The following is a 27,229-nucleotide window of genomic DNA, read 5'->3' as shown; positions in this document are numbered from 1 at the left end:
AGGACTTGCCGCCAAACTGCCACTGAAGAATGAAGTGGTGCAATCAGCTTTTTATTTTTTTTTTCGCCACGTGGTGGCAGAAAACCTGGAGCTGGCCCTGTTTATCAACATTGAATTTAATTTGCCATTTTGTTGCCCTCTCACCCAGTTTTGTGAGATCCTTTTGATCCTCTTTTCACCCTACTTTGGACTTAATTATCTTGTGTAATGTTGTATCATCTGTAAACTTTGCTGCCTCACTGTTTACCTCTGTTTCCAGATCATTTATGAATGTGTTGAACAGCACTCATCCCAGCACAGATCGCTGGGGGACCCCACTATTAACCTCTCTCCATTATGAAAACTGACCATTTATTCCTTCCCTTTGTTTCCTGTATTTTAACCAGTTACTGATCCACAAGAGGACCTTCCCTCTTATCCCATGACAGCTTAGTTTGCTTACTAGCTTTTGGTGAGGGATCTTGTCAAAGGCTTTCTGAAAGTCCATCTGCATTGTATTCACTGGATCACTCTTGTCCATGTGGTTGTTGACCTCCTCGAAGAATTCTAATAGATTGGTGAGGCATGATTTACCTTTACAAAAGCTGTGTTGACTCTTCCCCAACGAATCGTGTTCATCTATATGTCTGATAATTCTGTTCTTTACTATAGTTTCAACCAGTTTTCCTGGTACTGAAGTTCAGCTTACTGGCTTGTAATTGCCAGGATCACCTATGGAGCCTTTTAAAAATTGGCATTACATTAATTATCCTCTAGTCATTTGGTACAGTGACTGATTTAAGTGATAGGTTACATACCACAGTTTCATATTTGAGTTCCTTCAGAACTCTTGGGTGAATAATATCTGATCTGGTCACTTGCTACTGTTTATCAATTTTTTCCAAACCTCCTCTATTGACAACTCAATGTGAGACAGTTCCTCATATTTGTCACCTAAAAAGAATGGCTCAGATGTGGGAATCTACTTCACATTCTCTGAAGACCGATACAAAGAATTAATTTAGCTTCTCCGCAACGGCCTTGTCTTTCTTGAGTGCTCGTTTAGCACTTCGAATGTCCAGTGGCCCCACTGATTGGTTGGCAGGCTTCCTGCTTCTGGGATACTTAAACATTTTTTGTTAGTTTTTGAGCATTTCGTTACTTGCTCTTCAAATTCTTTTTTGGCCTTCCTAGTTATACTTTTACACTTGACTTGCGAGCGTTTATGTGCCTTTCTATTTTCCTCAGTAGGATCTGGCTTCTAATTTTTAAAGGATGCTTTTTTGTCATTAACCACTTCTTTTACTCTGTTGTTTAGCCACGTTGACATTTTTTGGTCCTCTGTTTTTTTTTAATTTGGGGTATATTTAATTTGAGCCTTTATTATGGTGTTTTTAAAAGTTTTGATGCAGCTTGCAGACATTTCACTTTTGTGACTGTTTTAATTGACAAACTAGTAGTCTTAGTTTTTTAAGTCCTCTTTATGAAGTCAGACCTGGTACATCTGCTTCAATAATAACTATACAGATACACAGCACCTTCTTTCCAGGGGAAAGATTATTCTGTTTCCACTGAGTTTAATTCTAAAACTACGGTGTCAAGAAACCGAGAGCTTTGCCAAATTATTTTTTAATTAGTGGTACCGCATAAATGAAACAAAGGACTAAGGAACAAGCTTTGTTTGATTTGGTTGGCTGAAGCAGAACTTTGTCTTGAGTAGTTTAGTGTAGTCTTCATTGACTGAAATCTAAATTAAGAAAAAATTGTTTTTTGTTTGCAAAGAGGGAGGAATTATATCAAATTACAATATTGTTTTCCCTTTTCACCACAGTTTTAAATCAGTTTGAATTATAAAAAGGATTGAAGCTAAGCGTAAGAACTTTTAGGATAAATATCAGAAAAAAGTTTTCTGCTAGTGAGGTCTATGAAACTAAAACAGTTTCTCAAATATTAGCAGTGGAAGACATTTTATTTTCAATTTAGAACTAGACTGAACACAGCGAGAGAGAATATAGTGTAAGGAACATTGATCAGAACAGATAAAATAACCTGATAGAAATTAGGCATGTAAAAGACCTATGTCAGATTTATATCTCCCATAAAGCAACATGGAAGGAGAAAAGAATCTACCAAGCTCCAACTAAATGCTTTGTGTTAAGCTGTGGTGTACCATCTTGTGAGGTTCCTTTTTAAAATTGTTCTTATTTCTCTTGATAGCATGAAAACATCACTGATACCTACAACACACATTGGGGGGACAAGGTTGTAGTCAAGAGAATTAACTGAATAGTGGTTCAAAAGTACAGAAGGTGTTACGAAGGCCTGTGTTAGGACCTGCATACTGCTGACTGGGTGGCTGCATTTGGGTGCTCTTGCTTTCAGATCTCTCAATGTTCTAGTTTTTGCATCTTCCAGATATGGAAATAATAGTGAATGTTTCTGGCATGCATCCAGAGCACTGCAGATAGCAGAAATAAGAGTTTCATAGCCAGAACTGATTTTGGTTAATAATATTATTGGATCTAATAACTGCTTTGCAAGGAGAAATTGCTAGGTGTAGTTTGTTGGCCTCCTATTCCTTCCCCACTTCCATCCTATTTTTCAGGTTATACTGCAGTTGTTCACAATTTATAGTGCTCCAGGGTCTAGATTAAGCTACTGAAGATGCTGTAGTCACCTTCCCTTATGTGAAGTCTTCTGAGTTTTCCTTAGCTTTAAACTTATACTCATAGGCTTTCCTCAGTGAGGGGAACATATGGCATTACGATACTACAGTATAGAATCACAGGACTGGAAGGGATCTTGAGAGGTCATCTAGTCAAGTCCCCTGAACTCATGGCAGGACTAAGTGTTATCTAAGTATTAAGTATTACCTCCCTTGGCAATTTACTCCAGTGCTTAAACATCCTGACAGTTAAAAGTTTTTCCTAATGTCCAACCTAAACCTCCCTTGCTGCAATTTAAGCCCATTGCTTCTTGTCCTATCCTCAGAGGTTAAGAACAATAATTTTTCTTCCTCCTCTTTGTAACAACCTTTTATGCTTGAAAACTGCTGTCATGTCCCCTCTGAGTCTTCGCTCTTCCAGACTAAACAAACACAATTTTTTCAATCTTCCTTCATAGGTCATGTTTTCTAGATCTTTAATCAATTTTGTTGCTCTTTTCTGGACTTTCTCCAATTTGTCTACATCTTTCCTGAAATGTGGCACCCAGAACTGGACACAATACTCTAGCTGAGGCCTGCGCGGAGTAGAGGGGAAGAATGACTTCTCATGTCTTGCTTACAACACTGCTGCTAATACATCCCAGAATGTATGTTCACTTTTTTTGCAACAGCGTTACACTGTTGACTCATATTTAGCTCGTGGTCCATTGTGACCTCCAGATCCCTTTCTGCAGTACTCCATCCTAGGCAGTCATTTCCCATTTTGTATATGTGCAACTGATTGTTCCTTCCTAAGTGGAATACTTTGCATTTGTCCTTATTGAATTTCATCCTATCTACTTCAGATCATTTCTCCAGTTTGTCCGGATCATTTTGAATTATAATCCTATCTTCCAAAGCACTTGCAACCCCTCCCAGCTTGGTTTTGTCTGTAAACTTTATAAGTGTACTCTCTACACCATTATCTAAATCATTGATGAAGATAGTGAACAGAACTGAATCCAGAACTGATCCCTGCGGGACTGCACTCATTATGCCTTTCCAGTATGACTGTGAACCACTGATAACTACTCTCTGGGAACAGTTTTCTAACTTTCACCCAAGAAGATTAGCCAGAACTACAGCTGTAGGCTTGCAATCGTTCAGTCCTTCAGTCCTCTTACACATGAATCGTCCTATTGACTCTAATGGGATTACCCATGTGAGTATTGCTCAGTGTGCGCAGTCTGGCCCTTAATTCTCCAAGTTGAACAAGATATTTTCAAACTCGCTTACTGTGACAGGAAACAAGCATTTTACTATCTCTTTATAGCGCTAGCTAGCAATTGAGTTGTTTAAAATCTCCTAACAAATTTAATACAATTGTAATGATTACTATTAAAACATCTTGAAAAGAAAAGGATCCAAGAAATGTCTCTCAGAAGCAAACAATTGATACTGTACATGGTGACCTATATAGGATTATTTAACTTTACAAATTCCTCAATTTATTGAAATAGTGGATTTACTTTGAAAGTGCTTAAAAATGGATTTGAGGTTTATAAGGCAAGTCATTTCTGAGATACTACACAACTAAAAAATTGTTAGTAAGTTTAAAAATGTGCAAACTTCCTGTCTCCCCAAGTTTCTATAATGCCTTATGCAGTGCTGTAACCATGTCGGTCCCAAGCTATTAGAGAGACAAGGTGGGCGAGGTAATATCTTTTAGTGGACCAATTTCTGTTGGTAAAAGAGACAAGCTTTTGAGCTTAAGACACAGCTTTTCTACAGGTCTGGCAACATAAATACATTTCCCAGACCTACAGAAGAGCTTCATGTAAGCTTGACTCTCTCATCAACAGAAGTTGGTCAAATAAAAGATATTATCTCACTCACCTTGTCCCATAATACCTTGTCAGATTAGGCTCAAACTTTTCACATCTCACCAGAGTGAAGCTTCAGGCCCTATGATACAAGTCACAATTTTAATATTTTCTAGAAACTATTTTGTGCCATCACAAAAAAAAGTCAACTCTTGAGCCAACTCTGACTGAAGCTATTCTGAGAAATTTTTTTTTTCTACATGATGTAATGTCATTAATTGTACTATATCTATTAAAATCTCCCGGATTGCTTTCAAGAGTCACCAGGAGATCGATGCCAATTCCAGATGATTCTTGGCCAATCCAGGAAGGTTGGCAACCCTGCTCTTGAGTGACTATGTTTTCAATTACATATCATGAAAGCACCTTCTTGCTGAACACACATCTTCAATAATGCACTTTGCACCTGTAATCACAGCATCACAGAACAGTATTCTATACTGTAATCTTAAAAAATCTTCCTGGTCCCAGAAAGACAGGACAGATTTTAACTTCTTAAAAGAAATCACGGTGCTAACAGTTGCATTTATGTACTCTGGGCTTCTGCTTACTGCATTAGTTATATAGCCCTACTCCACAAAATCGAGTTGATGGAAATTTGTATGTTAATATTGACCAACTCCTGCAGCTAGAAGCAAAAAAATGTATAAAGGACATTCAAGGTATTTATTTTAAAGGGGCACTGCCTGTTCAAATACAGCCCTAAATTTAGGTTGTGCAAAAGCTTGTTTTTACAAAATGTAAAACGACCACAAAATTTAAAGAAACAGAATGGAAACCCCATGTTCTTTAAAAAAAAAAAAAATCTCCCTTATGCTTCACTGCTCAAACAGTTCAGACTCCTGATAGTACATGAGCACCTAACAGGGTTTTTTTTAGTGACTGACTAATCAAAAGTGAAAGATGAATCATCATCCAAGCTGAGGAATGCAAAAAGTGAACAACAAAAGCAGTTTTATTTTAACATTCTTTCAGTTCTTTCAGCTTTAATAATCCAACATATTATTTGCAACATAGGTAAGATTATTTGATTTTCACCTTGATTTTATTCACTTGGAAGTTTGTATGATAGCTACAAGAGTCATCCTGGTGACACTATAATACGTGACATAATGTAAAATGTAAGGCTTAACTAAATTGACAGTGTCTCTACATGCACATACAAATATGATACTGTGATTGCATGTTTAGTGGAAAAATGTGCATGCTTACATAAGGAAACCAGATATCTTAATTAATCTCTTCAGTCCTGGTTCCCACAGCAGCAACTCTATGGCAGGAAAAAAAAACAGTAGCATTCTTTGAAGTGTCTGGTCCAATACATGGGCAGTACTGGAGATGTCCTTGCCCCACATAATCAGATATATCTGAGAGAAGTGAAGTGGTGAAGACTGATACTTCTGACACATCGTTGCAACAAAAGAGGGAGACAAATATGCACACACTGTGGCCCAAATCCACCCCTGTGGAAGTGCTGTGGAGGGGAGAATACAGAGGAGCACTCACTGACATAACTATGAACCCCTAAAGAAGATATTACTGTTTAGGCTGGGGGCAGCTGTCTCCAACACCGCCATAAAAACCCCCAGCTAGTGTCAGAGGGGTAACACTGGGAGGAGCTCACTCTCCCTGGTATTTTTGGAGCACTCTCCCTCTTGAACCAGTGCCAATAATGTAAACCCAGGTAGAGTTTACCCACTTCTCATTTGGGGAATCTGAAGTTTAGTATAGGAGCTTCCCATTTCTTTTTTTTTTAACCAATGTACCACAGTGTACCACTGCAGCCCCTATTCATCACACTGATGTCTCTCCCCTCCATACCTTTTGGGTACTAGAAGTGCTCTCCATCTCTCCCAAGCACTAAGATAGCTCTCAGAACCATACGTTTGGCATATTTTTCATAACATTGATCAGATACACTAGAAAGGATCCATTTGTTGATTAAATTCATATTTTAAAATACTCCATTTCTGTCCAATAAACTCAGACCAAAGGAACCACTGAAGGCTAAAGGATAAACAGAAAAATCATGTATGTTAGGCAGCAATGAAGGGTTAAAAGCCAATAGTTTCTCCTTAGACTAATATTCACTTAGACATATTGCATTCTTATCTTCCCTCTCAGCTGGCACTCTACCACCATGATGTTGGGCACAGAAACAAAAGTTAAAGAATTCCATAAGACGTTCCAAGATGGTCTTATAACAGAGTACAGTGTATGTATTCAGCAAGTCTCTCAATGACTATGTTTGCTGTTGGTAAAAACTCTCTATTTCTGTCATATGCCAAAAAATATTAGTGGTTTTAGTCCACAATTAAAGGTGCAGCATTACAATTTGTTTTAACTGGATGTGTACTTTTTAACAAAGGAAACTTTCAAAAGTGCTTCTCCCTTATCTTTTCCGGCTACAAGGTTATTCAGTGAACTCTTGCAGCTGTTCTAGAGCCATGTGCACATAAGCCCTATGTAGGAAGCATGGGTACAGGAGCTACTCTCCCCTGTGTGCTCTTTTATTTGGCAGAGCTATTCTTTAAGCTGCAACTATAAAATGAATATAGAATTGAGAAGGCATGTTTTACTTCTCCCTGCCCTCCTTTTTGGGGTGGGTAGTGCCGTAATTGCTGCAAGGACACATCTGCGATCACTGTGATCAGTGTTAAAAGAGAAAGTAGCTACATCTATGTAGATTAGAATAAGAGAGACCAATCCTTCAGTCCTTATTTAAGAACTTCCTCTGAAATCAAAGGCAGATCTGATCCAAGTAAAGCAAGCAGAACTGGGCCCCAGCATGAGCAACTTTAGGATTTTCCTCTAATGCTTTAATATACCTGAAACTTTATATTATGTTGGTATGGCAGAAATGAAATGCAAACTTTTTCTTCCTCCAACTGTAGAGGCTCAGACTCTCAAACTAAGCATATAAATAAAATCCTTCAGTTACATACTCTGTTCCTGAAATGTTATAAAAACACCAATGCAACATAAAGCAGTATTACAAAATAATATCTGTATAGAAAGTTATTTTAGAGATATATGTTGAGGTAAATTATGATAAAAAGCCCAACTGAGAGGGCATTACCAGTGTTATGGAGAAGTCTGGGTAGAGTTTAGCCAAAGGCCTGTTTTACAAAAGCTAATTTTTACCTACCAGTTGGTAAGGCTCTTATTGCTATCATACTTCAAAATAAGAATTCTTCAACTTACAAATTGAAAAAAAAATATGAAGTTGGATTTGTATGAATGTTATGTAATCTGTCATAAATTTTAAAAAAGTAATTGTATCAAGTTTTCTTGATTGTTTAGTAAACAATTTGATTGTAGCATGTATATAAACTACACGTTATACTTTACCTGGCACCATGCATGAAAATCAGCATAAAAAACTAAGTTTATCAAAGTTTAATTCCACGAGAACACGAAAAAAGTGCAAATTATGTACCCAACATTTCTGTCACAACTGATTTTTCTTAATATGGCCTGGAAAAAAGTTTACAGCATATATTAAGAGAACTCTTACAAGAACATATATTCACCTCAATGTTTATATACAATATTTTGCTCAAAGTGCTCACTGTATATGAAAAAATTGACTGGATAAAAATGTTTAAACAGTGCCTTTTTGAGGGGTTGGGAGGAAAATCCATGTAATACATCAGTCCCATTTCTCTTCCCCTTCAGTCAGTGCAACAAGATCCTTGCTGACAACAATGCCATTAGAACTTCAGCTACAGTGGTGCTCTAGGTGTGCCATTAGGGGTGGCTCTTTTATTTTTTTGCATCTGACTCTGATGTTTTCTAGATCTCACTACTTTCATTCTCACTTCAAATACTTCATGTATAGCCTTGCGAAAACAATGGAAGTTGTAGTCTATTAGTCCTAGAAAAAGATAGAGACAAAAAGGAAAAAAGAATTTTAAATCCTAAAATCTTTATACAATATTAAAATATAATATCAAATTAACTTATTTTCCATATTTTATTTACTAATGACTCACTTAACTGGGTCAATCTTATGGACAATGATTTTTCATTTACTGCAAAAGCACATTAAAACTGAATTATTTACAGTGTGGTATCTCATGATTCTGTACTAGATTCCCATGTTATTTAATATATTTATTAATGATCTGAAAAGCAGAAGCAGTGGAGAGAGACAAGGTAACAAAATTTGCACGTGACAGAGTTATTTAACTTGGCCCTGGTGTACACCTAAAAATTAGATCGACCTAGCCACATCACTCAGGGCTGGAAAAAGTTTCATGCGTTTGCAATGTACTTAAGTTGCTCTAACCCCACACTGTAAATGCAGCTAGGTCAATGGAAGAATTCTCAGAGAGTGAATCAACTACACTGATGGAAAAACCCCTTCCATAGGTATAGGAAGCTTGTACACTGCATGGCTATAGCTACAGTCCCATAGTTGTGCCACTGGAGCCTGGACATACCTTTACTCAAGACCAGGTAGGATTAAGAGGAAATTCAGGGAGACCTAAATAAGGTAGGTGAACAGGCAACACGAGGGCAAATGAAATTCAATGTCTATAAATACCAAGTAATGTATATTGGAGGGAAAAAATGTAAAACTATTCATACACCAAACAGGGTTCTAAATTAACTGTATCAGCTCACAGGTGGGCCCTGGGCATCACTGCAGACACCTTAGTGAAGACTTCTGATCAGTATACAAATATGTTAAAAAGAAAGTGAACAAGACATTGGGTTGCATAAAGAATGGGATGGTTAATCTTATAATGCTTTTTATATTAATCAATGTTGCAGTATCATCTGGAATACTGTGTGCAGTACTGGTCATCCAATCTCAAAAAAGGTGTTGCTGAACTAGAGGAGGTTCAGAGAAGAGTGGGAAAAACATTATAAAGAGCCTGGAAAGACTCTTATGAAGAGAGATTGAAAAGAATGGGATTGTTAGAAGGAGATGGATAAGAGGAGACATGATAAAATACACTTCTACCCTGATATAACATGGTCCTTGGGAGCCGAAAAATCTCATAGTGTTATAGGTAAGACCGCATTATATTGGGGTAGGGAGAAGAACCACTCCCCACCACAGCTCACTTCCGCTCTGCCTCCGCCTCCTTCCTGAGCGCGCCGCCGCGCCGCTTCTACCTCCCTTCCAGGCTTACTGCGCCAATCAGCTGTTTGGCCCGGCAAGCCTGGAAGAGGGAGAAGCAGAGCAGCGGCAGCGCGCTCAGGGGAGGAGGTGGAGATGAGCTAGAGCGGGGAGCGGTTGCTCTGCGCCCCCACTTACTTGCTGCAGCACTCCTCAGGCCCTCCCACCCCAGCTCACCTACATTCCGCCTCCTCCCACGAGCACATCACAGCTCCGCTTCTCCCCCCTTCCTCCCAGGCTTGCTGCGTCAATCAGCTGTTTGGCGCGCAAGCCTAGGAGGGAGGAGAAGCGGAGCTGAGCGGCATACTTATGGGAGAAGGAGGTGGTGGTGGAGCAGAGGTGAGCTGGGGCGGGGAGTGGTTCCTCTGCACCCCCCCGTTACTTGCTGCGGCTCCCCTGCCCCAGCTCACCTCTGCCTCCGCCTCCTCCCAAGAGCACGCTGCAGTTCTGCTTCTCCTCCCTCCCAGGCTTGCCACGCCAAACAGCTGATTGGCGTGGCAAGCCTGGGAGGAGGAGAAGCGGAGCTGCAGCGCGCTCATGGGAGGAGGTGGAGCGGAGGTGAGCTGGGGCAGGGGGCCCTGGGGAGGGCCGCAGCAAGTAATGGGCGGGCACAGAGGAACCGCTTGTGGTAACACGAATTCGGATGTAACTAGGTAAAGCAGCCTCGTCTCCTAGAGCGCTGCTTTACCGCAGTATATCCGAATTTGTGTTATATAGGACCGCATTATATCGGGGTAGAGGTGTATATAAAATAATGAATAATCTAACACCAAGGCTGTTAAGCATTGTTTGTTCACAACATGCTTTGTTTTCTAAAGCGTAGTCTTTTCAATAAGTACTCCAAAATTACACTCCTTGCACACTATAATGCAATATAGTTAAAGAAAAGTTCACTATAATAAAAGGATATAATGGAGGAGGTCTTAACACAGTAGTGCTAGCACAGCAAAATTTGGGTTAAGCCTGACAGACTCGCTTTGGAGTTCTTCACAATTGCATGACTATTAGTGTTAGCACAACGTATAATATTAAAAATATAAGAGCTAATTCCAGCTTCAGTGCTAAGGAAATATCCCAGTTTGACAACACCAAAGATACTAGAGCTATATATTCACAACAACACCAATCAGTCATTCTATATTGATAAGATACCCACTACAACTGGAATTCCATAAAATAAGACAAACAAGTCCTCTAATCAATTCACTGAACAGGGATAGTACCAGTATTGCTGATTACTACATACTGACCTGCTTAGGTACATTCATCTTGAGAGGGAGGAGGTGCATTCTAGGGCTAAGATAATAGTTCATTCTCCACAGCTCAGTTTAAAAGACTGTCACTATGGTTATTAGAACCAACAATACTGGTGGGTTGGGAGGCACACAAACACTTCTCCACTAGGAATCTGACCAAGACCAACAGCTCAAGAGACACTGGCCAATGAACAGCTGGACAGTGAACTAGAGTTGTTAATACTCACCTTGGCAAGAGTCAGAGTGGTTACTCACAAGCTTTGTAAGTGATATACAAAACCTGAAAACTTCCTGTTTCCAAACATGCAGTTTAAAAAAAAAATCTCAAAGAGTTAAAAACAAAACAAATCTTTTCTTATTGAAAAGTAAGGACTCAAATGATTTTCTCTTGGGTTCTGTGGATAGGATATTACAATTACATATTCTTATATCAATAAGTGCAATGCAAAGTTAGCAAAGATGTGCTGAAACAATCATTATTTGTGTATTAGTATAAACAGAAGTCTTATTGCTTTTGACATTTAATTGTATGGCTTTCTTTCATACAGGAAAATTGTTCATATATTTACCATTTCATCTTATCTGAGCGGCAACAAAACACCTCATAATTTTAAGCACAATGATATGAAAGCCATATCAAAATACGTTTTTATTTTATATTTGTGATACCACTAGAAGTCGTATCATCATCTAGGGACAACCCCATAGTTACTCGTTAGCTCGTGAATATGAAGTAAAAAAATCGATTACTACCAAAAAAAATTAAAAATACCTTTTCTCTCAAAGCTTTCTTCTCTTACAAAGCAAACAAGAGCAAGGAATTTTGTCACCTCCTTTAGATAAAGGACAGTTGTATTGTTCAGTTTTATGATTGCTGTTGATTCTTTGTCATAAGGTGTTCCCGCGCCATCTTCTTTGAGCCTAAATGGCAAGATTAAAAAAAACATGTAGTCAGTCATTGGACAAATTTAAATTATTTGGCTATATAGAACCTTCCATCTAAATATCTCAAAATGTGCTTATGAAAAATTCAGCTTCATAGCGTCTCTGTGAGATAAGTATTATCCTTCTTTTACACAATATGAAAATTGAGATAGAGAGGAAGATTAAAGGACTTGTTTAAAGTCACATAGGAAGTCTGTGACAGTGGGAACAGAACCCAGATATCCTGACTATCACATACCTGAAGTAAACCACACTTCTTTCTTGTCTGTTATAGACCAATCTATCACAAACTTGTTTGCATTTTTATTAATATATAACACTCTGACCTCAGTTCAGATAAAGACTGTGAAACAATTACTCTGTTCTGGCCTGATAATTCAGAGTTTAGAAACTTGATTTGGGCAGTTGCAGCCGACTGATAGTTCAGGTTAATGCATTAAATTCCCCACAATGCTCCTACTTATGCAACAGTATACCAAGAGGAGAGAATTCTTCCTGTCTCAAGCTGATAATCAGCAAATACCCGTGATAAACTTGGTAATTTGATCCCAGTACTGTAAATGCACATATCAATTTTATTACTCTAAATGGGTAATGTGCTCCAGTCTCATGAACTATTCACATCAATATCTTGGGGCAGCAAGTTCAAGATTCCACATACTGTGGATATGCATTACCTTTTATTCCTCTTACATTTGTCTTCAATTTATTATATGGTCTTGAATTTGGGGAAAGGTCAAATGTGCATCAGAGCAGCTTCTCTGCAGTTTAATGTCTCTCTCTCTCTCTGCAAGCTAAAATGATCCTAACCAATTAAAAAAAATCTGTACACCCAAGTCTTACTTTATGTCTCTAAACTACACTATATCTCAATAAGATGACAAATAGAGATTTTTAACTTGTCACAAATGCTAAACAGTTATTTAAAGAGCGCATGGAACAGTCACAGTTTTTGCACACGTATATAAGGTGCCATGTCCACTAATGGTGCACAAGTTATAAATTAGACATGTTTATTTTTGATGTACACAGCAGCAGCTTTTTCCTTAAAATATAACGTCACAGAAACTGATCCCTAATTATTGTATGTATCTGCAAGGCACAAGCTTTCGTAAGATTAGTGAAGCATCTGAACTCGTGCAATCTGTAATAAAATGTAAACTTTAAGAAAATTCTACAATTTTTCTCCCTTTTTAAAAATCTAATGCGTACTGTACCTCAGCCAAAACTATGCTTTGTACATTTAACAGAGATGTAAAAGTTTGAGAGCCAGGCAAATGATTCAAATGCTACCTTTTTTAGAAAAAACTTTGCCCACTTGTTATCGTTGAAGACCTATTGTAGTATTTGCAGGTACCAAAGACCACCACACATTCTCTATTGAGTATTTTATGGATTAACCTTTAGAGGGCTGTGTTGCAGGATGCACTATTTCTACATCACTCTGATCCTGACTTCAGTGGGAACAGTGGATGTTCCACACATCTCAGGATCAAGCTGTAACAGGTACCTTAGAAGATTTACAGTTACAGCAGTGAAGTGTATGATTGCTAATGGAAGGGGATGGGAAAATGAAACTCAAGATAGCTAAAAACAAGAGTATGGGGAGGAAGGAGGCAAGGAGTATCATTTGGTGGCAAACTAAACAAACATAGTAATGGGAGCTGCATTTTTAAAACAAAATGGCAAACATTTGTGTGTGAAATTCAAAACTAAGATTCACAAAAGAATGTCATTTTAAAAGGATGGTTCCTTCCACTCCCTATTTCTACGTTAATGGCCATTATTAGGATCCTATCAAATTAATGGCTGTGAAAAATACATCACGGACCACGAAATCTTGTCTCCCCTGTGAAATCTGCCAGGGACGGGCAGAGTTGGAGGCACCCCAGACAGTGCTCCTACCATGCATCAGGCTCCAGCTGCTAGTCCTGGCAGGGTTGGGGAGGGACAAGACTTCCTCTTCTCCTGCAGAGGCCACTCCTGGGGCCGGTCACCGACGGGAACCTTCCCTGGTTGCAGGAAGCTCTGCAACATCACCCTGTTTCCTGCCCCCATTGCTCCCCAACCACAGAGGGAGGCGTCACTGCACAGGGAGCCAGAACCAAGGGAGCCATGCCCCCCACTTTAAACATGGGTATAGTTTGGGGGGCAAGGATGGCATTGCCTCCCCCCAAACTGTAAGCCATGGGCAGGCCTGGAGTGGCGCCAGCAGGGGCTGCGCTTCACAGAGGGGGAGCTGCCAGCACAGGAGATGCCAGCACTGACCTGTGTCTGCCGATCCATGTCTGCCCTAGGCTTGTAGTTTGGGTGGGAAACACCACCCCCATCCCCAAACTACACCCATGTTAATAATGGGGGGGCATGGCCCCCAGCCTTCCCAGTACTAGTGGTCTCCCACTTCTACAAAAGTTCTAGAACCTTGTCCCCAGCACTGCCCCTCTGCAGCTCTCGACGGTTAAAGGGCCCCTGGGTTGGCAGGTGTGTGTGCGGAAATACCCACAGCACCCTCTGACCATGGGGCCAAAGGCGGTCACCCACCCATAAGGCCAGCCCTTTCTCCCCTACAAAAAGTGATGACCCCTCACACACACAAAGCAACTCTCATGTCTGTACTGCCCGCTGCTCTCCGGCTGCCCAGATCTGAAGGCAGCACCTCCGTCAGCAGCAGCGCAGAAGTAAGGGTGGCAACACCACAACCTCCCTACAACAGCCTTGAGACCTCCCCAAACCCTCTTTTGGGCCAGGACCCCATGGTTTTAACACCATGACATTTCAGATGTAAATATCGGAAACCATGAAATTGATGATTTTTAAAATCCTATGACCCTGAAATTGACCAAAATGGACCGTGAATTAGGTAAGCTATTAGGTATTAATAATTAGGTATAGCTATTAACATAGCATATTTAGAGTCTCCATGAGATTACATGTATTTGGGCTACCTTAGGTGATTTCCCATTCACTTCGACATACAATACTGTGTTACCTGTAAATTTGCAATGTTTTGAAGTCATTCCAATCTGTAGGACATTCAGTTTTTAGTTACCATATAATATATTCTAGCCTAATAATGTGGCCAAAGAAGATTAACAAGCATGATTAACAACAATCTACTTACCCATAGATACAAGAAATATCGATAACAACATCTATCATATCACAGCAGAGCTCATAAGTTTGCATATCCACTGGAGTACTGTCCGTTGCAATATAAATTTTACTGACTACATCAAACAGAAATGCTTTCTCAATCCCAGAATTCTATAAACAAAGAAAAATATTTTTAATATTTAATATTCTTTAATATTTAAAATATTCTTTAAAGGTATATGTATAAGTCCATTTATGCTGCCTAATATGGGTTTGAACTGGTGCTACAGCAATTCCATAATTCCATCAGAAGCCTTGAAAACCTCTGATGAACAGTTTTTGTAGTTGAGCCAAACTCAGTTAAATTCACTCAGTACTGTTTTCTTTCAAAAGAACTATTTAACAAACATTTATAGATTAAAGTGACCTTCCTGCCACCTTTCTCCCATTGCCAAGAATTAAGGAATTTCAGCTCAGGGTATGGTTCAGCACAATAGCCCATAACATTTTGGGCAGCTTAATTTTAAAGGACCTCTAATTCATCCATCAACACAAAGGGAACTAATTCTGCAAACTCCCATCAGTAATAATAGGTGTCATGGGCTTGAATTTCTTTTATTTCAATGGGAAAACATACACCATAGATTGTTCTTAATAACACTCTCTAGTAATCAATTATTGAAATTTACAAACTGTACACTCTGGATCTCTTACAATTCCTAAAAACCCAAGAACTAAAATATAATATTTGATTGTCATAGCTGACCAAAATGGCATCTGTACGATTAAAAAAAAAAAATCATTTTCACACAAAAATTCCTCATGTACTTCAGCACATGTCAAAATTCATTTAAACATTCAGGTTTCACAAAAACACAAGATTTTAATTTCAATGAAAATTATTATTTAATTCCCCTATTATTTTAGTCTCCTGCAGTGTCTGAAACTTAAATATTGTAGTTTCATACATGAGCTGAATATGAAACTGAATAGGAAAGTTCTATAAAGAAGAATGAAAATGACTAATCTATTTTGTATTTTCAAGTATGATGAATACAGAATAAAGAAACATCATATAGATATATGTAAAATAGATTTTTAAAATCTTCAGAGTTTTATAATCAAAGAGGGCATAATCAACATAGTTAAGATAATCTGACTTTTAGAAACATGCTTTTTCATATATCAGTATACCTATAGTGGAGAAAGGAGAGGGTGGATGAGAGAATTCAGAAGGAAAGAAGAAATTGCTCAGATAAAATTAGTGACAGTAAAAAAAAAGGGTACACACACACACACACAGAAAGAAGTCTGAAAATATGAAAAGAGAAGGATCAGTATCATTATATATTGTTACTTAGTCAGGTAAGGTATAGTAACAAGTCAATACCCTAAAATACTCCAGTAATAATAATAGGAAGTGCATAGAATATCAGCATTATGTTACTTTTTAGGAAAGTGTGGGAAGAATGATTGAAATATCATTGTCTCAGTCTTGCCCTTATTGAAAGCACTGCCAATACTCTAACAGACTCTGGTGGGATTGTGCCTAATCTACTGTTTTGCTTTTAAGAAAGTGACTCAAGTTTGTTTTACCTCAAAAAAAAAAATCAGTACTGAAGTTTCAGGGAAGTGCACCTGTGATTCTAGTTTAGGCCCACTTCTAAATAAGGTTTCTTTTATTATTTTCAGAGTACCCCACAACACTTCACAGACAAGAACATACAACATAAAAATAGTTTCTAAATATATCCAAAAATGTAAACACACATTAAAAGTAAACATATTAAACAAATTTGAGAGAGTGATAATACATAAGTAGGAAAAAGAATGGAAGGAAGAAGTAATATCCAGCGGCACTGGATTTAAAAGGGGTGAAGCTAGGGTGAATCGATTTAAACTAAGGTGATTGAAACAACCAGTAGAGAAGCTTAATTTAAAAATCAATTTTAGCCTTTTTTATCTTTAAAGGTTCTTAAAAAAAACTTCACTTTCATCAGCAGGTGTTAGAGCCAATAATATGTAACTGTTTGATGTATTTTGAAGTGAAATATTCCCTATCCACCAATCTAAATCTTTGAGTTGGTAACATGTACATCTCTTTATGATGACATCTGGTTTAACAAAATTTGTTCTTGTAAAAACGGAGAATATTTACTTTTAATTTTCATAGATATCAGATAAAATTTTGAAACGTGCCTAAGTGGCATAGGGGCCTAAATCCCATTGATTACCAATGAGACATAGCCTCCCAAATGCCTAGGGGTATATTTACACAGGAAAGAAAAATCTGAGGCTGGTTTGCAAACTTCACAGGACTTGGGCTGTGGGGCTGTGTGGAAGTACAGAAAGAACTGACAGGGATTTGTAGGGGATCTTAATACATGACAGTCTTTGTTAGCAAGAGTTAGGCTAACTGTAACCCTAATAACGTGAGATTTGTAGAAGCGAGGATTGTGTGAGGAGAGTGGAAAAGAACTGTGTGAGAAGTTGTTTTTCGACCTTGTGTAGATAACACAAAACGTAGACTGGAGTCTCTTAAGTGAGAAAAACAAGATATCAGGATGACCTATGTATAAACAAAATGCAGCTGTTGCTTATTATTGTCTGTAACAAAAGTATAAATGCTGCTGTAATTGTTTACCTGTTGAGAGACCTGTCTAGGAAGGGGAGATCCTATGTCCTAGTGCACTCTCTCCCTGCTGTAGCTGCTAAACAGAATAAAGTATCTGACTCTGCTGCACCCAAACAAAAAGTGAGAACTGAGTTTTTCTCTGACAATTTGGGGGCTCATCCGGGATGGCAACGCCTACTGAGACACAGGCAGCTGCTATGGATCGTTCCCCTTCGAACCCCATGGTGCCACAAGAGAGGTATGAGACCTTTTGAAATCTCTATTGGGGTATCCGAGGAGGACTGTCCGTGGGGCCTTCTGTCCCTATTGGGCTTACGCCATCTGAACTTATTGACTGTGCAGCAAGATCAGATGCAGAGTGGTATTGGGGAATGGTTTTGCCACCCCCAACAAGGTTAGGTTGAAGCAGTACTGGGGAACTGCTTGGTTCGCCAACAAGGTAATGAATAGGGAAATGCATTAGGTAATGCATAAAGAAATGTATTAGGTATGCACTGGTGCTGAGTGTTTTTTTTACCACCTCAAGAGGGGTTGGGTCCGGTATTGGGTCCGGATGTAAGGTACAGATGCATCGTGGTATATGGAAATAAAGGCCTTGGGGGGGGGGGATGTACACCAGTGTGAGTGACTGTTACTGGAAGACGCTCAGAGTACTCTGCGAAGCGAAAGCTCGTGACCAGGACCACTCTAATGCAAGCCCGGTAACTAGAGGATCTTTAGAAGATCCGACCCATGGTGGGCTGACTCAGCTTGGCATCGTCCGGTGAGGAAGCTACCCGGGTCTAGAAGCGTGTGAACCCATCTTCCCTCCCCACTTCCTTTCCGTGTGGGCTACTGACAGTCTGATCATCTCACTGGACGCAATCAGAGTAAGCAGCGCAGTCTCCCTGAGACTAGCCAATGCTCTTCGCTTAAGGGAGGTGTAGGAGGGTCGTGGCCATCCTCGTTAGCCTCTCCTGTGTGAGTACCCTGCAGAGAGAGACCCTTAGTTTATGTGCCGCTAGCGCAGACAGGGCATACCCCCTATGTGTGTGATTGGAAAATGGGTGGAGGACAGTCTAAACATTCCACCTCACCCCCTAAGGGTACCCCATCTTATTTCATGTACATACATTATGGTCCAACAACCTGCAGGTATTTAGGGAATTGGAATCTTTACACGCGTGAAAATCAATCTAAACAATGCCCACTAGAAAGTACCTTCAATCTAGATAAGATCATACATCTCAGAGGAGTTTTTAATCACCAAAAAAAGCCTCTGACGCAGTGTGAGTAATTTGTCTATTGAGGAAAGGAACAGGTTAATTTGAAATTCAGTTTGGCCCAGGGATAAAGAGAAAGTTGCTCTGCGTTCAAGGTCAAGAATCAATGCAGACTATGCTAAGTACAAAGAAAAACTGCTTTCGGCCCCAGCTGGCTGTGAAAAAAAATATAGTCAGAGGCAAACCAAAGGCAATACAAGTTACAGAACTGAGATTACATTTGCAAAGTTTAACATTCCAGTGAGATCCAGCAGTGTGACTTTGTGACCCCGGAGCCAGTGTGGCCTGGTGACACTGGAAAAGCCACAGGCAGCCGACCTGGACTGGAATCTCTGAAAGAGACACTGCAGGAGATTCCAGGGTGTAAAAGAACAGCCCTCCCAAGAGCGGAAGCATGTTGGAAGTTCTGGACAAGCTGTATACAGGATAATCTCCTGTCCACCTCTTCCCCTTCTCTGAACATTATACACAGACATGGCCAGTCTGGACGTACATGTGTGAGTATGAAAATGGCTTAGGGCCTGGGGCATTAATGTTTTTTCTGAGTGATGTGGGAGCGTTCCCAACACTCTCTGTTGTTTTATTATTTTATTAATGAAGCTTTAAAATTCAGTTATATGGTGTGTTTTGTTTATCTTCCCCCAACGATCCTGTAGTGTCAGCCTGATCACCTGACACGAGGGATAGATTGGTAACAGAAATTTGTCACAGTTTGGTGAGCAATTGAGAAGGGGGAGCCCTGCACAATTTACACCATCTATTTGTTTTACTCTTGTTATTTTATGTTTGCTTTGCTTGGTACTGTTGGTGTTATATGTTGAGGACTGCATGATTAAAGGTGTGCCCACTCTCAGCCGCAGTAAGTCTGAGAACTGGAGAGGGGTTAAGCATTCCTCTCTCCACCCTGGTTGACCGGGAAGGGTGGCAGGTGGATCTACCCCCAGTCGTAGCAAGACTGGGCAATAGAGTAGTTGGAGAAAAGAGAAGAGATGTGTACTTGACAACTAGAATTGAGCAATTAAGAGCATAGATCATGAACCAGGCAGCAACTCAAACCTATGCCCAGGGCAAGTTGCAGGCCTTGAGACAGGACTTCCAGTTAGAAAAGGAAGCACTGGCTAAGCAAGTACCGGTCCTTTAGGGACTTGTCAAAATTTAACCATTTGTGCTCAGCATATGCCGTAACAGCAGTGTGTTTGCCACAAGAAGAAATTGAATAGTTAAACGCCAATGAGCCATACATTTTTGCCCAGGTGGCAAGCCTCATGAGGGAGGACTCAGGTAGTCTTGTGAGTAAGAATTTTTAAGGGAAGAGACCAGGAAGGGTGAGGGCTAGTTGAGAAGCCCACCCTCCTAGCTAAACTGGTAGTGAGACAAGCCGGTGCCCATGGAAGGGACGGTTCAGCGAGAAAAGCAGGATCGGGCCCAGGCGGGCAGGCAACAGACAGAGATTGGAAAACAGGTTGGAAAATTTTGAAGGCGTAGTGGAAGGAAGGAGTAAGTAAGTATAAGCATGGGGATTTCAAATACCCAGGACAATACCTGAAATGGTGATTTGAGTTGATAAAAGTGGCTGTTGGGAGACAGGCAAGTGATTTAAGGAAAGAGTGAGAAGTTAACTCTGTAGTTGCTGGAGGGAACAGCAGTAGAACTTTGTAAAAATGCTAAAGAGGGAAGTTCTTGGTGTCTTTAAAATGTTTGTAAATAAATTCAGGCAAAGAAATTATTAGATTGCAATCATTTGGCTATGAACAATTTAGTCGAATTAGCTAAAGAATGTGCTAAGTAATTGAAATCCTATTGTGTCTCTAAGGGGCACTATAAGAAGTGTTTTTCTTTCACATCACTGTGTGTTTGAAAGCAGGAGTTAGAAGTAAAAAGGCCATCAAAATTCTGGTAAAGTTAATTATGTCCCTTTTAAGGTAAGAATCTTTAAGCTGTGAATAGCTTTGGATCCAGAAGCAAGCCAGAAAGCATCTGTAATAAGGCAAATTATCTAACTGATAAGGTAGGAGCCACTGAAACCTGGGCTGCCTATGAAACAAATACATGAAAATATGGGGTAATTCCTCTGTTTTGCCTGAAATCAACAAGGGTATTTGTATATTTAAGCAATGATTGACTGCCCAGAAGGGGTAGACCTCTGTTTTTTGTCTTTTAGATAATCAGAGAAAACTGATGCCAGCTGAACAGCATTCAACATACCATGCATTTACTGGTACAATAGGAATTATGTTTTGTGTTCTATGTCCTGTCTTGTGGTGTTTGTCTCATGGCCAGAATTGTTGTATTTAATATTTTTATAGGATAGTCTAGTTTAAAATCAAACAGAAGGGTTAAATTAAAATGAAGATACTTGTTTTATTCAACTTGGAATACAAAGTGTTTGGATAAATCAGGAAAATGTGATATACTAAAGTGTAATACATTTCCTTAAGTAAGAAAAAGAAACTTCATTGGCCAAATCTTTTAACTGAAAATTGTTATTAAAATTTGCATACCAACAGTCTTTGGAAGCAAGGACATGAAAAGTTAACCCTCTCCCCATATTGTACATGGGATCCTTCTGGCTACCTCAGATTTCTACCCAGAGGGCTAGGGATGGTGAGAAGCTATTGGACTAGAGGTTGTATTGAGTGAACTCCTCAAAGTGGGTGTGCTTCTCCTGGCTTGTTGCTCCAAAGCTCTGTAATAAGGTTATTTTAGTGGAAGGGTATATGTGGCATACATTGAATAACAAGACTAATGTACTTTATAATGGCAATGTTTATGTGTTCGTTGTTGGGAAAAAGTGTATGAGTGAAGAGTGGAAGTTTCCTTTGTAGGTTAAAAGAAGCCAAGAAGGGAAGAAGGAAAAAGAACAGAATGAATTAACTGGAAAAAATAGCTAGCAAGCTCAGGCTAAAGATAAGACGCTGGCCCCGTTCAAGGACACTGCTCACCGCTAAGACTTGGCTGACAACCAAGAAAAGGGTGGGGCTTGAATGTGTCCAAGCAGCTATGAGATCTGCAAAACACTGCCAGGCACTAATGAAATGTGTTAGGTTTCTTTTCTCACAGGTAAAGAAGCGCTACCCAAAGACCCTAGCAGCCCTGCCACTCCTTGGAACCAGGAGACTGGATCTATGTAAAGGTCCACCAACAAAAGACTGCTTTGGCTCCATGCTGGAAAGGCCCTTATTAAGCCCTGCTGACTACCAACACCGCTGTGAAGTGCCAAAGACTGACTGCTTGGACCCATGATTCTCACTGCAAAAAGACCCCTCCACCTCGGGAGGATTCTCCTACTGATGATTAGCCTATTTCTCCTTCGAGCTCTGCTGTGCCTTCTGGACAGCAGGGAAAAAGGACAAGGTGAAGTGCTAGTAACTTCTCCCTTGTCCACTAACAGACCTACTGTGTCTTTGAATTTTTCTAGAAGAAGCAAAACCATTACAGGGTGATGTGCTGGTAACCTCTCCCCTGTAGGATGCTGAACCATGACTGTTTCGGAAAAGAAGAAGGAACACTCACTCCATTGAAATTGCCAAAGTCCAGGAATTCCTGACTAGAAAGGACATTAAGAACTGATCCTGGTGAAGAAAACGCATTATACACTGGCAGGAAGGAATTTGTGGGACCCATGCTTGGGAATGTGATATTGATTGGATTTTGGCATTTATTCTACAGGCTGTGCCCTGTGTTTTGGATAAATCCTTCAGCATGTATTGCTCTCTCTAATTGGATTTTAAATGACAAGTACCAAAGGCACCTTGTTGCCACTGCCCCTGCCATCTCCTCCATTATACTATTACCCCTGTAATACATCCAAATACAGACAATGCCATCTATTTGATAAAACCAATGGCCAAGGTCCTCACATTTTAGTGATTTATTTAAAGATTGTTTGGAAAAAAATATGTTTAAAGTTCAGAATATCCTATATAAGCAAACAACTGAGTGGAGAATAAATGGATCAGTGGAAATAGAAATCTATGATATCATTACAAATCAACCCCAAGAATCTGTACTTGAAATTGAAGGCTTCTATAGTGAAGTAGATATGCTGGCTATTCCTGGAATTTGTACTGTGTTACATGAAAGAGGCCCTTATTGTTATTTGGTCACCCAATTAGTGATTAATCAAACGAACACCCAAAGAGTTTGTTCTGCCACTGGAAATTTTACTTGTATTGAACCCATTCCAGTGACTAATAATGTAATCTGTACCTTATTGCAATACACCCCCTCCTATGCTATTAATGTTAATGCCTTTTGAAAGTACCTGAGAATAGTTAAATAACAGATGTGACATAGTACTACACCAAAGAGAGATGTATTAGGATATCAATGGACTGTGATTAATATAACACTAGAGACTGTCAAATTTACATTGCCCTTATTCAGTTTCCAGATCACCTCCACATACCCAAATTGCTCACAAGGGGCTGCCATTAGATTAGCACAACAGAGGGCCTGGATTATTTCCTATGGAAGAAAAGGGACTTGACTGGATCCTTATGGGATGGGGCCAATAGTGCAACAGTCATTTGGAATATTCTTAAAAGCCAAGAACATGATGAGAAATTGGGCCAACTAGAAAAGGCCGCTAGCCTTATTTCTGGAGCTCAGCTAACCCAAGTACAGGCTGGAGTTGGTGAGTTACATGTTATTTCCACCCTTAGTTCAATGACCCAGAAGTTGCTGACAGAGATGGTGTTGAATATCACTGAGGCTGAGAAGGCATTGCAGTGGGATCTAGTATGCTTAGAAATTCAGGATTTCCTGAATGACCAGCTGATGGCCATTTTGAGTGATCTTGGGCACCAGACTTGGCCCACTGCCCTTACAAACATATCAAGAGTACCATCTGATCTGTGGTCATGGAGACATACTGAAGACTTTCTGGGTGGAAGTGTGGACATTCACAGTGCTCCCAGGAGCAGCGCCAGGGTTTTTGGCGCTCTAGGCGCAGGGCCAGCTCTAGCCATTTCGCCACCCCAAGCACGGCGGCACGCCGCGGGGGGTGCATTGCCGCTTGCCGGTCCTGCGGCTCCAGGGGACCTCTCACAGGCGTGCCTGCGGAGGGTCCGCTGGTCCCGCGGCTCCGGTGGACCTGCCACAGGCATGCCTGCGGATGCTCCACCGGAGCTGCTGGAGCAGCGGACCCTCTGCAGGCACGCCTGCGAGAGGCCCACCGGAGCAGCCTGTCACCCTCCCAAATCCTGGCGCCCTAGGTCGCCTAAATGGAAGCGCCGGCCCTGAGTGCTCCTTCCAAGCAAATGGACCAGTTAGGCGGGTGTAGGCTCCCATATACCGAAACCTGCCGGGTCCATGGGGAGGATGCATGTGGGACTGGATTATTCACCATGACCATAGGCGGCGAGTTATATGGGCTTGAGGTGCCCGGGCTCCAGGAATATTCAGGGCCGGGTGCCCTACTCCAGCAATATTTGGAGCTGGGTCTCTCTCCCGGCCCTGCCTGGATCAGGCCCCGGCCCCGGCTCCTGTGGGTCTCCCCCCACCGCCCCGCCCCGCCGCATCCCTGCCTGGAGTGGGTCCCAGCCTCCACCTTCTACCCCTCCTCCTCTCTCCCGCTCCACCATGTCCCTGCCTGCTTGCAGATCGGCTCCGGCAGAACTGCTGTCTGCTGCCCCAGGGTCCTAGCGCCTGCCATCCGCTAATGGCAAGGCAGGCTGCCCTTACCCTGCTCTTCTGCCCTAGCCCTGAGCCTCTCTAACGCCCCAAACCCTCATCCTCAGCCCCAACCCTCATCCCCTTGCACCCTGATCCTCTGCCCCAGCCAGAGCCCTCATCCCCCTGCACCTTAATCCTCATTCCCAGCCAGAGCCCTCATCCCCCTGCACCCTAATCCTCTGCCCCAGCCAAAGCCCTCATCCCCCTGCACCCTAATCCTCATTCCGAGCCAGAGCCCTCATCCCCCTGCACCCTGAGCCTCTGCCCCAGCTCTGAGCCCCCCTGCATCATGAACCCCCCATCCTCAGCCCCAACCCTCATTCCCCTGCAGCCTGATCCTCTGCCCCAGCGTGCACCACCTCCCCCTTCCTACACCCTCCCAGCCGAGCCTGCACCCAAACTCCGTCCCAAAGCCTGCACCCCTCACCCCCTCCTGCACACCCACCCCCTGCCCTAGCCCAGAGCCTGCACCCAGCACCCAAACTCCCTCCCAAAGCCTGCACCCCTCACCCCTTCCTACACCCCCACCACCAACCCAGAGCCTGCACCCTGCACCCCTTCCTACACCCCCACCACCAGCCCAAAGCCTGCACCCAAACTCCATCCCAAAGCCTGCAGCTCTCACCCCCTCCTGCACACCCACTCCATGCCCCAGCCCGGAGCCTGCACCCAGCACCCAAACTCCTTCCCAAAGCCTGCACCCCTCCTGCACCCTAATCCTCAGCCCAGGACCTGCACCCCAGACCTCCCCCCTGAAACCCCACCCAGAGCCTTAGGCAGGTGTAGGCAGAGTTTGAGGGGGAAGAGTTAAGGGGGTGGGTTCTGGGCACCACCAAAATTTCTACAAACTTGCCTCCCATGACCGTGACATCTGGGAGATTAGACCACCTGGTATACCTAACTAATTTATAATCAGAGTGCCCCTAGAATAACACCTGACATTTTGGATAGGAATAGGGAGTTAATGGACATCTTGACTGTTAGAACCCCCACAGCTTCAGTGTATCCGTAACTGAAGCCAGGAGAAGTTGTCACTGTTCATAACTGCGTTATCTGGGAGGGTAGAGGACAAAGAACTATCCTGACAGGACACCTACTTTTTCAAGCTAATGATAGCTGTGTGTATGTTAAAACCACCACATTGCAAGATATACATTTAAATCTCATTACCACTGCAGGCAATCATATTGTTTACTGGCCTGCAGATACAATTTTGCAAGTAGCCCTTAGTTTCCAGATACCCTTTAATTGGCCCAGCTTAGTACCTGATAGATTTCAAAATTTGCTTTCATTGTTACCAGAGGTTCAAAGAATCTCTGAAATACAAGGGCAAATTCACATGCTTTAAAATATATATCAAGTTGAAAAGTATGCCTTTTATACAGCTTATAGAATGTCTACTTTGTGTACTAAGTATGAGGTATTGTGCTTTGTGACCAAAACTGTACAACAACTCCATCATATTATCGTTATGGGAATGTTATTGCTTGTATTGCTGTTAGTTAGCTTAGGATTATGTTGTTGTTGTTGTAAAAGACGTGATAATATTAATACCTTTCATGTCCATGCTAATCACACACTGTCATTACATCCAATCAAAACCCCTAAGGTTGAAACATCTGATGTAGAATCTGAAATCCATGGCTTAATGCAAATAGAGGTTTGAAAATATTTGTTGTACTAGAAGTACAGAAGGGGGAGTGTGGAAGTACAGAAAGAACTGATAGGGATTTGTAGGGGATCTTAATGCATGACTCTTTGTTAGCAAGAGTTAGGCTAACTGTAACCCTAATAACATGAGATTTGTAGAAGCGAGGATTGTGTGAGGCGAGTGGAAAAGAACTGTGTGAGAAGTTGTTTTTTGACCTTGTGTAGATAATACGAAATGTAGACTGGAGTCTCTTAAGTGAGAAAAACAAGATATCAGGATGACCTATGTATAAACAAAATGCAGCTGTTGCTTATTATTGTCTGTAACAAAAGTATAAATGCTGCTGTAATTGTTTACCTGTTGAGAGACCTGTCTAGGAAGGGGAGACCCTATGTCCTAGTGCACTCTCTCCCTGCTGCAGCTGCTAAATAGAATAAAGTATCTGACTCTGCTGCACCCAAACAAAAAGTGAGAACTGAGTTTTTCTCCGACAGCAGTTTCATTGCTGTGTAGACATCTGTGCTCGGGCTGGAGCCCTCAGGCTCTGGGATTCTCCTACCTTGCAGGGTTCTACAGCCCAGGCTCCACCTTGAGCCCAGAAGTCCACACAACAGTGAATCAGCTCCATGCAGCCCAAGCACTGTGAGCACTGCAAGCACAAGTTGGCTGGTACAGGACAGTCATGGGAGTCTAGCTGTGCTGCACACATACCTTACGTCACTTTTGAAGATTGGATTTAGGTGCTTGATAATTTTACTCATCTTATTCATGAGTATATAGTACATATATGTAAGTTAGGTTGTGAGAATGAAACAAAACCACTGAACTTGGTATGTTAGAAATTAATGCTTTATGTTTATGATTTTACATTCAACAAAGTATTTAGTGCTCTGCTTAAAAGTTAAAAAGACCTTGCCAATACATTCCTGTCACATGAAAGATTATGCTATTTAAAACATAGATATTGTTGTTACTTCCTCCCAAGTGTTCAGAATGCCATACAACAGATCAAAAGCAAATAGCTGCTCCCACTCCTTGTTCCACTGAATGGAAATTTGACATTGACTTCAATGG

The 27,229-nt window shown here is 41.1% G+C and overlaps 1 protein-coding gene across 3 annotated transcripts in view; it reads right to left on the bottom strand.

Annotated features, from left to right (window-relative positions):
- Positions 1 to 5,443: 5,443 nt before the first annotated feature.
- RRAGD (Ras related GTP binding D) overlaps positions 5,444 to 27,229 on the bottom strand; it is a 40,879-nt gene continuing 19,093 nt past the window's right edge. For all 3 annotated transcript variants that reach the window (XM_050949316.1, XM_050949318.1, XM_050949319.1), the window contains 3 exons: positions 14,960 to 15,102; positions 11,666 to 11,814; positions 5,444 to 8,383 (listed from right to left, as the gene is read on the bottom strand). In XM_050949316.1, the coding sequence (XP_050805273.1) occupies positions 8,232 to 8,383; positions 11,666 to 11,814; positions 14,960 to 15,102 (444 nt within the window). In that variant the 3' untranslated portion in view covers positions 5,444 to 8,231. The remainder of the gene's footprint in view (positions 8,384 to 11,665; positions 11,815 to 14,959; positions 15,103 to 27,229) is intronic.

The sequence above is a fragment of the Gopherus flavomarginatus genome, chromosome 4 (genome assembly GCF_025201925.1).
Source record: "Gopherus flavomarginatus isolate rGopFla2 chromosome 4, rGopFla2.mat.asm, whole genome shotgun sequence".
Taxonomy (NCBI): domain Eukaryota; kingdom Metazoa; phylum Chordata; order Testudines; family Testudinidae; genus Gopherus; species Gopherus flavomarginatus.
Note: the sequence above shows the minus strand (reverse complement) of the source record. Positions and strands in the feature narration are given on the sequence as shown.